The sequence below is a fragment of the Heteronotia binoei genome, chromosome 1, assembly GCF_032191835.1.
Source record: "Heteronotia binoei isolate CCM8104 ecotype False Entrance Well chromosome 1, APGP_CSIRO_Hbin_v1, whole genome shotgun sequence".
Taxonomy (NCBI): Eukaryota; Metazoa; Chordata; class Lepidosauria; order Squamata; family Gekkonidae; genus Heteronotia; species Heteronotia binoei.
Genome location: NC_083223.1, coordinates 238,931,863 through 238,944,406, shown reverse-complemented (window position 1 = coordinate 238,944,406; position 12,544 = coordinate 238,931,863). Strand labels below are relative to the sequence as shown.

At 41.2% G+C, this 12,544-nt stretch overlaps 1 protein-coding gene across 7 annotated transcripts in view; it reads right to left on the bottom strand.

Moving 5' to 3' along the window:
- The window catches only part of SANBR (SANT and BTB domain regulator of CSR), a 53,296-nt gene that overhangs the window by 31,006 nt on the left and 9,746 nt on the right, over positions 1 to 12,544 (bottom strand). For 6 of the 7 annotated variants that reach the window (XM_060249697.1, XM_060249680.1, XM_060249705.1 and 3 more), the window contains 5 exons: positions 10,507 to 10,665; positions 8,191 to 8,377; positions 5,263 to 5,356; positions 2,001 to 2,239; positions 294 to 352 (listed from right to left, as the gene is read on the bottom strand). In XM_060249697.1, coding sequence (XP_060105680.1) covers positions 294 to 352; positions 2,001 to 2,239; positions 5,263 to 5,356; positions 8,191 to 8,377; positions 10,507 to 10,659 — 732 coding nt within the window. In that variant the 5' untranslated portion in view covers positions 10,660 to 10,665. The remainder of the gene's footprint in view (positions 1 to 293; positions 353 to 2,000; positions 2,240 to 5,262; positions 5,357 to 8,190; positions 8,378 to 10,506; positions 10,666 to 12,544) is intronic. The other variant, XM_060249728.1, reaches the window with a different exon arrangement.

Here is a 12,544-nt window from a genome sequence, read left to right as displayed (position 1 = left end):
CTGGCTTTATGTGGAGAAGTGAGGAATCAAACCCTGTTCTCTAGATTACAGGACGCTGCTCTCAACCACTACACCAAACTGGCTCTCAGGAAGTCAACCCATGGGCATTTTTGTTAATGCTCGTTGTTTCTGAAATGAGTGCCCAAAGGACAGCCCCATCACAGAGGCAACATATATGGATGCTTAAGGAAACACTAGATCACATGGACTAGGTCCATGGGAAATGTACTGCCTGCCCCAGTGTTAAACAGAGTTTCTATGCCACAGAATTCCCAGTCTGTTTGCATACTCACCAAGGAATCCATCTTCAGGAATTCCGAGGAAATAAGAATTGAAATAACATTGCTTGGCTCTAAAAAGTGAATCAAAAGAACAAGGTGAAAAGTTTGTTAAGAGTAATTAAGGTTTACTTGCGTGATTTGTAAAAAGAAACACTACAAGAGATTTTTTGCATTGCAAAATCCACATTCCATAAATCAGGAATAGCAAGAGAGTGGGTGTTGGGTTCGGTCCCTTGTATAGAACTAGTACATATCTTGACATGGTGTTTTTTAAAAAGAAAAACAAAACTTTTCATGCTGGCCACATCTGAGCCCTAACAGCTCTCTGACTCCTTATTCCCTCCCCCTACCATCACTAGTCATTCAGAGGGAATTAACATAAAACCTGTTCTAAAAACTCACTTCCTGGAGACAAATCAAACTACATATGCAGTGGAATGAAGTAAAAGACTTCTGAAGCTGGAGAATGTATATTCCACTTCATATTGAACAATAGGATGGGGTGGGGAGAAATCCTACTTTTATTGCTACGCTCATAAAAATCTTCCTGCCAGTAGAAAATCAGCCTAGAAAAACATAGTACATCATTTTCATACTTAGCATTTTTTTTGGGGGGGGGGAGAGTTGCAGGGGTGTTTTTAAGGGTGTGGGAGAAAAGACAGCAACAAATGGGACCACCCCTCTACCACACCCAGAAGCGGTGCAGTCCATTCCACCTCCCCATTGTGCCATTGATTCAAATACGATGCCAGAGAGTGATCATACTGTACTTTGAGCAGAAACTATTTTGAAACTTGGGGGGGGGGGGGGGGTAGATGGGAATCAAGATTGTGAACTTAACCCTCAAACAATTTCATGAAATGCAAGTTCAAGTTCAAAGACATTTTCTTTTGAAGATAAAAAAATCAAAGTTGGGTTTTTTCTTTAAGGCTGACAGAGTAAATGGAAAAATTAATATTTTATATTTCACACCTTGTGCCAGGATGACTAGAGCAGATAGGAAGGTGGCAAACCCATTTCTTTAAACATAGGTCTGCCTTTATGAGCCTAAGTAGGGATCTAACTTATAGCAACTGAGACATGCAGGTGAGGGAAGCTAGACCCTCCCTGCACCTGCAGTTTGCAGAGGAGCTAAGTTGCAGGTGGGGAGCAGCCTAGCACCCAACCACCTGAACATCCTTTTTGCTCTTAAAACTGTCTTTCATTCTTCTATTTTCATAACAGGCTGCTGGACCAAAAAATTTTCCAACCATAGTTAGTACATTAGGTGTACCTTGTAGGGTCACATACTATTTCCCCTTTCCTTCTACCTTCTAAGTAAAATCTGAATTTCCCCCTCTTCCTTTTCAGAGTTAACCATGGTTAGCAATACAGTGTGTTTGAGTTTGGGTTTGTTTTTTTTTGCATAAATCATGGTTATCTGCAAATCAACATTTGCAGCCATGGTTAGGCCCAGATTGCAAACTCTGGCCTGTGCAAAAATACATGGCCTTAGGAGATCAGACAGCGTATGTCTCCTCTGTTGGGCTAACAAGCCCAGTCTTTCCAGCCAACATGAGCCCCCAGCTGCTATGCACTGAGCTTTTACTATTCAACAAAGAACAAGGCAGAGAAATTTACCTTGCAAAACAATTTGGCATACAGACTTTTAGTCTGAATCAGAAGTCAGGCTTTTCAGAAAGGGAATCTTGCAGCAAAAATGAATAGATTTTCTTTTACCTAAGGCAGGGATTTCATGCACCTCATACTCCTTAGTGTTCCTTTTAACATATCTTATCAACCAGTTAAAGATGTGAACGTCACAGTGAACAGAAATGTCCACCTCTTCCCAGCGCTGGGCATCCATTGAGAGATATTCAGCAAAGTACTTCATTTCAGAAATCAAAAGATCGCGTGGGCAAACAAAATCTTCCTTCAGATTTTTTGCTTCATCACACACATGGATCACCATATTTGGCCTTTGTTTGAAAAGAAACAAAAGTCACAAGGAAGAACATTATTTTAGCTTTATTGTCAGGAATGGTTCTATTACCCTTCAATTAGGTTTTAAGTCTGGATGCAACATACATCCAGAAGGGGGAAAAAAATCACACAGATGGTGTCTTCAATATACATTCACATAGTAATTATAAATATCGAATGATGCAACTAAGTTTTTAATTAAGCATGTATGCAGGAGGAAGATTAAAATGTGACAAGGATGTAGACTAAATTGGAACAATTTTGAGATAACGCAAATTTGATATCAAATCTCAGCTTCTCCGAAAACTGACAGTGAAAAAAAGGCCTTTGGGCAAGCTGCTGTCTCTCAGTTTGGCATTTCCATTTAGTAAACGTGGACATTCATCAAGACTGTGTATATGCAACAGTTTAATAAAAGCAACAGAGGGAAGAATGTGGCCACAGCTACAGAATTCCACTATCTGAGAATGAGAACCAAACTAGATCCTACAGGTCTGCCATGTAACAGTTTCTCAGTTCTTTAAATTTTTATTTTTAATGAAAAGCAACCAAAAGAAGCTGCAGGTCTGTGGAGGAATGAAAGGAAGGAGGGCTGATTTGCTTTTTCTTCTTGAACTGTTATCTGGCTTCTCTATCAGCTGTTGGTAGAGAACTACCTAGAAGAGACAGTTGTGAGCCCAAGGTTTAAGTGCAAAACAATACAAAACCCCACTGCCATTTTTCTACTTCAACTCACAGTCTCTGGAAGCCATATTTAATTGTTGCTGTTGTTTTTAAAAGATTCAGGACACGGTTTCATGTATTTGCTGTAATACACACTTTGGCTCCAAATTTTAAAAACATTGCCATGTTTCTAGTCCTTATGGCTGCAAAGGATGCACTTCATTATATGTGGGAAATGCATACTGAAATTCCCAGAGCCAAAGTAATGACTGGATACACAGTCCACTGTTGGCGGACGGCTTCAGCATAACTTTTTGCCCATCACCATGGTTGGCACATATGTTGTATGTATGCAAATGTACAACAATAAAGTTACAGAACAAGCTATATAAAATGTGCTTAAATTGCATATATTAAACAAATTGAAAATCTGTTTTTTCTTGGCGGAAAATTTGGATTGCAGGGGTGTAAGATGTTTAAATTTCTTTGTCATGGATTATACCCAGTCCTAATACTAATGTGAAGAGAATGTGTGTACTAACAATATAACATTTTAGGAGATGCTCCATCTCCATTTTATTGTAATTGTCCTCAACAAATAACAAAGAATTGCTACAAAATGTAACCTCATCCACATTATGAGGAATGCAACTTTGTGCATGTTCTAGATTCTGTTTTCTTTGATGACCGACTATAAAGACAGGCTGCAAGAAGCTTTTGCTCCAGGACAGAGGATATTCTTTCTGGCAGAGAGTCGCTACATCGAGATAAAGCTCCTGTGTTTATTAATCCCAACAGAAGAAGATTATATTGGATTTATATCCTGCCCTATACTCTGAATCTCAGAGTCTCAGAGTGATCACAACCTCCTTTACCTTTCCCCCCACCCCACAATAGACACCCTGTGAGGTAGATGGGGCTGAGAGAGCTCTTACAGCAGCTGTCCTTTCAAGGACAACTCTTGCGAGAGCTATGGCTGACCCAAGGTTATTCCAGCAGCTGCAAGTGGAGGAGTGGGGAATCAAACCTAGTTCTCCCAGATAAGAGTCTGTGCACTTAACCAAACTGGCTCTCAGTGCCCTAGACACAATGCAGGTCACACACAGATCTCCTGTGCATGCAGACTGTTGGTGAGGGAAACAAAAAAAAGTTTTACACAGGCAAAAGGGGATGCTCATACAACATATACCCTTTCCCTGGAAAAGTTTTGCAAGAACAGGAATCCTATATGCATGTTCTGGAACTGCCAGACAGGGCAGCAAGCCCTGTATTCTGGGGAAGTTCTCCAGTGCCTTATAAAAGCTGCTAGCCTCTGCAAGCTCTGCTGTTAACAATGGGTTTTCAAAACCTCCTGTCCCTCAGAGAACTATTCTTACCTTGCCTGCTCAGTTACTGCCTTTCTGTTACATAACCCATGTATACCACGTTTAGCACTGGCCCTTATCCCATGAACCGAAAGCAAAACCACTAACATATTCCATGCTTCTCCATGGCCACAGATGTAAAGGACTAGTTTGGTAGATGAGTGGCTTTTCAGGAAAGATGGATAGCTGTAATCTGCCTTCTTACTGAGGAAAAGCCTGGAAAATCTGAAAAGTACTGCTCTACAAAAGGTCTGTGATCTCTTGACTGACTTTCTCAGATTCAAAGGAGAAATGTCAGAAGAATGAAGGTAGAAGAGACAACACTGATCATATCCATCCCATAATTGACATTTTAAAAAACTTAGCACAATGTTCATGAGGCACTAGGGGGGATATACCCTTATAAGGGCATTTTAACCCCCTCCTCCAAAACATGTTTTGTCTTTTAATAAAAAGGAAAAGGTTATTCTTATTGAAACACAAAAAGCACCAGATCAGTATGGAAACATGTCCCGCTTCCGTCAGTGCAGATTCCTAGCTGCAATAAAAAAATGCTGTGCCAGCCAATCAGGATTAAATACCACCACCACCCAAGATTGTGGGGAGCCCCCAAACTGTGCTCAGAGTTCTCAGAGCTGTCCAGACCTTCGTTTATGTTGACTGTTCAAAGATGGGAGCAGTATGGGACACTTAACGTCTCCCAAATTTCCAGAGCTGGAGAAGACTGCAATCTAAGGAAGAATTTGCAACCTTTCCCAGGTCTGTACATTTGTTTTTAAGGAACTCATTAGGGAATACACAATATACACTATTTTCTTCCCTTAAGGCCAACAGCACCCATTCCTTCCACAACCCACATATCCCCAACCCACCAAATATGCATAGCTAAATCCCAAGCCGGGGGATGTGGGGGACGTATGTGTATAACAACCAGAATTTCACAGACCTCAGATTTACCTAGCTTTCCCAAAAGCAAACAACCATCCTCCTACCCTTGTGTTTCATCAGCATTTTCTCCACCTTTATGTGCAGGGCATTTCTCACTTTCTGAAGAGCAATTCCTTGAGGAAGCTACACTTGGCCTTCCTTAAATACAAGGGGGGAGAAAAAGCATTAGGACACTATGACAGTGATATAGTGTTTCTCACATGTGTCTGCAATTGATGGTCCCATGCCCAGAGGCAAGTGATACACTGCCAGAAGGAAACCTTTCACATACTTTTTCAAAGGCAATCAAATCCACTCCAGGGGAAAAGATAAAAAGGAACCAAATCCTCTAAAACTCAGGTGGCTTGTTTCAAAAAGAAAAGTAAAAAAGTAGGGGGAATAAAAGCACCACAGGAAACATCTTACTAGTTACCTATGAAGTTCATTCTCTCTCCTAAACTATGGGAAGACGAAAAAAGGCTGCGGCACCTTCTGACACTGGCAAATTCCAGCCCAAGCACAATCTCCACACATTCTGCCCACAGCACACAGAGAAAGAATCACACACATACATGCTCTGGCAGTTAACTCTGTTGAACCTGGTTATCTATCTTTTTTCCTCCCCAAATATAATTCCATGCACTGCCTATTTCTTGCCTAAAGGTAAAAAAAAGATAAGCAAGGAAATTCGTATCTAGTAGACTTGCCCTTAAATGTGGCATGAACAAACCAACTAATACTCCCTTTACTAATCAAAACATACCCCCCAAACAAACAGTGAAGGGATCTCTTTGAGAGCACTAAGGTTCTATCATGTTAACAAGATATATACAGCAAACAAACAAAACTAACACCCTTGGCCTAGCTCCCTGGTGGTGGAAAGTGCCATCAAGCAACAGTTGACTTATGGGCTTCCCAAGGCAAGAGATGCTCAGAGGTGGTTTGCCATTGTCTGCCTCTGCGTAGCAATCTTGGATATTCTTGGTGGTCTCCCATCCAAATACCACCCAGGGTCAACCCTGCTTAGCTTTTGGGATCTGACAAGATCAGGCTATCCTGGGATGAGCTCCCTATTACTATATTAGGACCTGCCCAGGAACTACCACTATAGCTAAGAATCTGTAGTCAAACTTTGGGTCAGTAACTTTTACAACAAATCCTCCCTGCCAAGTTAACTATTCAGCAGGTTATAAGAGAATCTCATTCTCTCTCTCATGTCTTTTCTCATGCCCTGGAAGCCCCTTTACATGCTCTCTATATCACTCATCTTCTTCCCTCCCAGCATCTGCCATCCTAGCTACCTCACATGTGCACCGTCCATCTCTCTTCTCTCAGCCTCTTAGGGAGGGGCCACGACTCCATGGTAGAGCACATTCTACATGCAAACTCCCAGATTCCATCCTTGGTATCTCCAGTTAAAGCTCTCAGCCAGCAGGCATTGGAAAAATCTTTCTCTGCCTAAGATCTCAGAGAGTTACTGCCAATGAGAGCACATAAAGTTGAGCTAGTCAAACCAATGGTCTGACACAGCACAAGGATGCCTTCCAGCAGCTATGTCCCTATCTTATACTGCTCTAGGACAGTCCATATGGCAACAGTTAGGCTTTGGCTTTCTCTATGGTCAGTCCCATCCCCTGGAATGGCCTACCAGATTAGGAGCAGAGGAAACCTTCACTCTCAGCATATAGGAAGGTGTCCATTTGGTGGAAGGAGTAAATTTTTTTTACAATAGATATGACTGTGTTTTTAACCAGTACATCATTTTATCCCGTTCTGTTTTGGTGTCCTTGCAATTGTTATTGCTCTCTTTATCACCTTGAGTCCCTAGAGGTAAGGCAGGATATTCATTTCTAATAAATGAATAAATACTGCCACCCATCACTTTTTCATTCTTTTCTCTGTCTTCCTAGGCCAATGCATATGCTGTTCATGAAATTTCCCCTTAGAGGATCTTGGGTAGCAAAAGCCAGAGAGATCAGTCTCTGCCTGAAACCCTGGATGCTTGCTATCAGTCAGAGGAGAGCAATATTTAGACCAGCCAAAGGTCAAGCTCAAGGCTGGAGCTGAACATGCAGCTCCAACAAGGGCTGTTTCAATTTGAGGAAAACAGTGCACAGGGGAAAGAGGGCAGGAGCCTCCCTCCTCCCACAGTACAGGGTCAAACTGCAGAGTTTTAACTGAGCTGCAAAGCATATGCTCTGTCACAGTAGTTATCACCCTTCTCACATGTACCAAAATGAATCACCTTTATAGCATTTTAACTGGCTTATGATTTACTACTGCAAGCTAAATCCTCTCAGTTTTCACAAGCCATACATTCACAAGCTACAATAAACCCATTATTTTAAGGTGTCACATGACATTTCAAGTGTCACACAACATTTCATTCACTTAAACTATATATAGAGGTCTTTGCAAGATAACACCAGCAGCTCTAAGTTTATGAGCAAACACCAACTTGCTTCTTTTAAAGAGTACTTTAAAAGAACAGCCTTTGCAGCTCTGAATTATTTTTTAAAAACCCCCTTTGGATTATAAAGCTGTTAAAACTTTCTAAAGAACAAAACTGGAGTCCAACAGCACCTTTAAGACCAACAAAGTTTTATTCAGAATGTAAGCTTTCCTTTGAATGCACACTTTGAAAGTTTGCATTCTGAATAAAACTTTGTTGGTCTTAAAGAGACTACTAGACTCCACAGCTGCCCACCTGGATCTATCTACATGGAATGCAAAACTTTCTAAAAGTAACCCTTATTAGAATTATGAGGGAATCGAAACAACAGTGGGAGGGATAAAGACACACAATTGCATTTCCATATTTTGAGGCCAACTAATAAAATAAAGATAGCTAGATGAATAGATCAATATTTTAAATTGAATACCTGCATTTTGAGGATGAGCATCTGAATTTGCTGGAGGAGGTTTATCATAACATTGCTTATACCATTTTTTTCATCGGATATATTCTAGAGAAGAACCATCTGAAAACCTACCGTTTGTGGAAATGACATCTTGTTCACTAGGAGGCTCCTGTAACTCTCCCTGGGCATCAAGAAGCGAGGATTTTATATAAGTGGCTAGTGTTTCAACAGGGCTTCCTCCACTGGCCATTAGTGGACTATAACGGTTATCAACTGGAGAGTTTCCACTGCTTTTCAGTTCGTCAAACCTTTTTGCACACTGTCAAAATACAGACACGGGAAGCATTCAGTACTTGATCCTGCAGCCAAAAACAAGGTTGAACCCCACCCCACCTGATGTGGCTTGGACACCCATTCTAGTGCTGTAAAACCATCCGGATACTTGGGACATTCTGATGCAGGTTATTAGATTTTTAATGCCTGTAACTGGGATTATGAAAATTGTTTCAAAATCTGCATGCAAGCAAAATCTATAAGCCTGTTTTGCTTCTGTAACACAAGCATGCTAATCCAAAATATCTGAACTCACCTATGTGCCTGCAGTACTGGCAGTAAGGGAGTTCTGATAACCCTCCAGGCAACTGGTACGTAAAGCCCACTTATTTTCTGGCAACAGCTTTCAAAGCTCCCAGAAAAAGGTCTTCCCCACCTATGCAACACAAGATTCTTCTAGGGGAAAAAGCCAGTCTAGAGGATGAAGCCAAAACCTTCAGCACATAAAGCATGGCTTGCATCTCTAAGCTACAGTCCTGCCCAAAGTCCAAGGTGTAACAATATAATTTGAGACACTATATTCAGGCAACAAAGGTAAGCACTCTGTACCATTCCTTCAAGTCTTACTACAAGGTTTCAAATTGGAGCCATCCAATAACTATGTCCTAGTTATGCCAAGCCAAATATATATCAGAATCCCCAAAGGGCACTTCAGCATTTAGAAGAGTACACAGACAAAAATCCTTCAGTGGCAATCATCCTTCCCAGCACACTATCTGCAAATGCGCACTGACACCAAGTTTCCCATAGATTGCCAGGCAAGGGCAAAGAATCTTTCACTTCCAAGATCCTGTGAGGCATCAGTCGTTCTCTGCTTTTCACTTTGTTATGAAAAGGCAGGTGGGAAGAAAGGGCTGTAGTCACAGAAAGAGGCCCAAATCTGCAGTGGCAGCTAGAAAATCAGGACCCTGTCAGATGTCTAAGCAGCATTCTTACAGCAATCTCAATAAATTCACAGACCCACAGGAAGCCTGACCAACAGGTACCACCACTGGTGAGGATTTAGCAAGGGCATCAAAAGTAATGTAACCCACCCAAAGTCTCCTTCAGTGCTGCTGGGGAAGCACATCAGCAGAGAAGGAGCTCAAGCTCGATTCATCCTTCTATAGCACGATGACATCACAGCACCCCATAAGCTCAGCTCTAGAAGTAGGCAAGGCAGCCCAGTGATGTCACAGTGGATGGCTTACTCCACCTCCCTGCCTGTCTAGTCCTCTCCCTTTAGAAATCACAATAGGAGCCTGGTAAGTACAGAAAGTCAGTGCTGAAGAAGGGCTATTATTATAAACAATGCTTTAAAATTGTTTTCAGTTAGTTCCTAACATGAATATAAACTCTGCCCTGGCTGCAATGTACATTTGATTCTCTCTCATGTATTACTGTGCAACACAAAAGCCTTAAAACTCAGAAATAATGTTATGCACAAAGATGACATTAGATAGGAGGAAGGCAGGGTATTCTCTTCACAAATGGTACACAATTGGAACAAGCAGACTGAAACTGGCTTTCATTTGTACACAGTCCTCATCTTATCTTCCACCCTTGTGTGCAACTTTGCTCTGCAAAATGCCTTTGAGACCAGAGTGCCTGCTTGGCAGCTCAGCCATAAGTCAGAACACCATCTTAAAACTCAAGTGTCAAAATATTGTCCAAATGTTGATGTTAAGATAATAGCATCTTGTACAATTAGATTTCTACCTCAAGTTCACATTCAAGCAGTGAGTTTAAGGTCCAGGATGACAGATTCAAGTTAAGCAAACTCCTCCATGTGTGTTAGAACTTCGGCAATGGAATAAGCATGTTGGAGAGATCATGGAGTTGCCTTTTTTGGTTAGAATCACAGAATCATATTAGAGTTGGAAGGGACCTCCAGGATCACCTAGTTCAACTCCCTGCACAGTGCAGGAAACTCACAAATACCTACCCCCTAAGCTCATACCTCCCCCCTAAGTTCTGCCTAAATTCATAGAATCAGCACGGCTGTCAGATGACCATCTAGTCTCTGATTACCCAATTCATCATCATAACATCATAGATTACTCCATTCATCATCATAACGACATGGTTCTGTTCTATGTAGGAATTCAGAGTCAGGGAAAGACAAAGAAAACTTACTTCTTTGGATGAATAGCCTGGCACTAGCCTTGCCACACTATCCCAGTTGATAGGTTGAGGAACCCCAATTAAAGAGCAGAGGATCATGTCCAAAACCATTTGATTATTGTCATATGGGAAATTATTGTTTTCAGAATATCCACGACTCATCATCAAGCACTAGAAAAACAAAAGCAACAGGCAGAAACAAAAACATTTCATAAGCTTCATAAAAGTATTGCAGTGCTCTCTCACCTAAAAAGAAATGAAACCTTTGGCACTGTTCAAGGAAATTCTTTTTACATTGATGGGGTGGGGAAAGAGCCAGTGTCACAACTTTCCACAAAATAATTTGTGCTTCAAAAGGCACAGATCTCTTTAGCACAATGAGAGCACCCAATAATGCTCCTTCCACAAGTCTACTGGGACATGTCTTCTCTTGGACCAGGGCCTCTTGATGGTTATTTCCCCCCCCTCCCCCGCAGCTGGCAGAAGGAAAGGTAAAGACAGCAAGGCTTCTTTCAACAATCTGCTTCCACCATCTTCCCCCCTTTAAAAAAAGGGAGGGAACAAAAGATAGACACTGCTTGAAAATCATACCTCTGCAATAAGAACTCGGGGTCTCAATGTTCTTCTTGGCTAAAGAACCAGAAGAAAGAATGAGTCCATACCTGTAAAATTATGTGAGGATATCAGTGACTGTTTTAAACAGATTATATTTTCTGTTTATTGTGTTGACTACTGAGCCCCTTCATTTAAGTCTCAAAGAGAGATATAAATATTTGATATTGATGTGTCAGAACTGACATATGGTATATTCAGCTTGTCAGACAGTTCAGATACATTTCAGAGCAGTGGCAGGGTGGGAAGGTTACGACCTACCATTGATATTTAGCTCTGATTACAATAATAAGAAAGGTCAAACAAAGCTGCCTTTTACAGAGCCAGAGCACTGGTCCAGCTAGCCCAGCAATTTCTAGCAGCAACTCTTTCAAGGAGTCAAGCAAAGGTCTTTCTCAGCCCAACTACCAGCACTTCCTTTAACTGGAGATGCTAGGAATTTAAATCTAGGTCTTTCTTGCATATAAAATTTAAGCCCTGCATTCAGCAATAGGTCCTCCCATGTACATTTTACCATATACATGGGAAAGAAAAAAAGATGTGTGTTTGAAAGAGAGAGAGAAAAGGAATATTCTAGTGCAATTGTTTCAAACTTTTCAATCTTTGCTGGTCTGCAGCAAAAACCCACTTCACACCTTCCATGGGAACCCATGATCATGGCAGATGGGCACTGAAGGTTTACATACTGCTCCTACACACCCTTCTGGTTTTTTGAGGCTAAGGTTCACCACATGCGCACTACAATACAAGGAACACTCTAGTGCAGCTATGCACAGGAAGACTGATACGTTTCCTTTCATGTATGCTTGTTCTTGATTACTAGTTAGAGAAATCATTAAAAAGCTTCCAAGGAACCCCAGAATTCCCCCATAACAGCTAGCCAACCATCACCCTAAACACTACAAACATGGGGTCTAAAACAATAGCTGCTCTGTGCATGGGCACATTTTAAGAAGGAATTTTCAAAGCTTTAAAAATGTCCCTACATAAAACACAGCACAAGTCATATCATACTTTGACATCTTAAAAGAGAAGGAGAAATTTCTGCTCAGCAAGAAACCACAAAGAGTTACTATTAATAGTCTCCCCTTTCTTGAATAATGAATTACAATAGATAGCAAGTGTAAGAGAATTCAGGAAGAGAATTAAAAAAAAAACACTAGGACATTAACCTTGCTATTATTAATTTAAATTCCAGGCTACAGTGACGTCACCGTTCAGTGTCAAACTGAATCATTGGCTTTTTTTCCCAATTAGCCAACTAAAAAATGACAAAAAAAAACCCACCTCCATATTTTGCCTAACTAATTATAGCAAAACAGATCATCCCGGAGCAAGGAGGAATCGACAGCTACCTAATGATGTTTCCTTCTCACCAGCACATGGGCTGTGAACAACTGCAAGCTTGAGGAGGGCATTATGGGTAGAGAAGGAAACC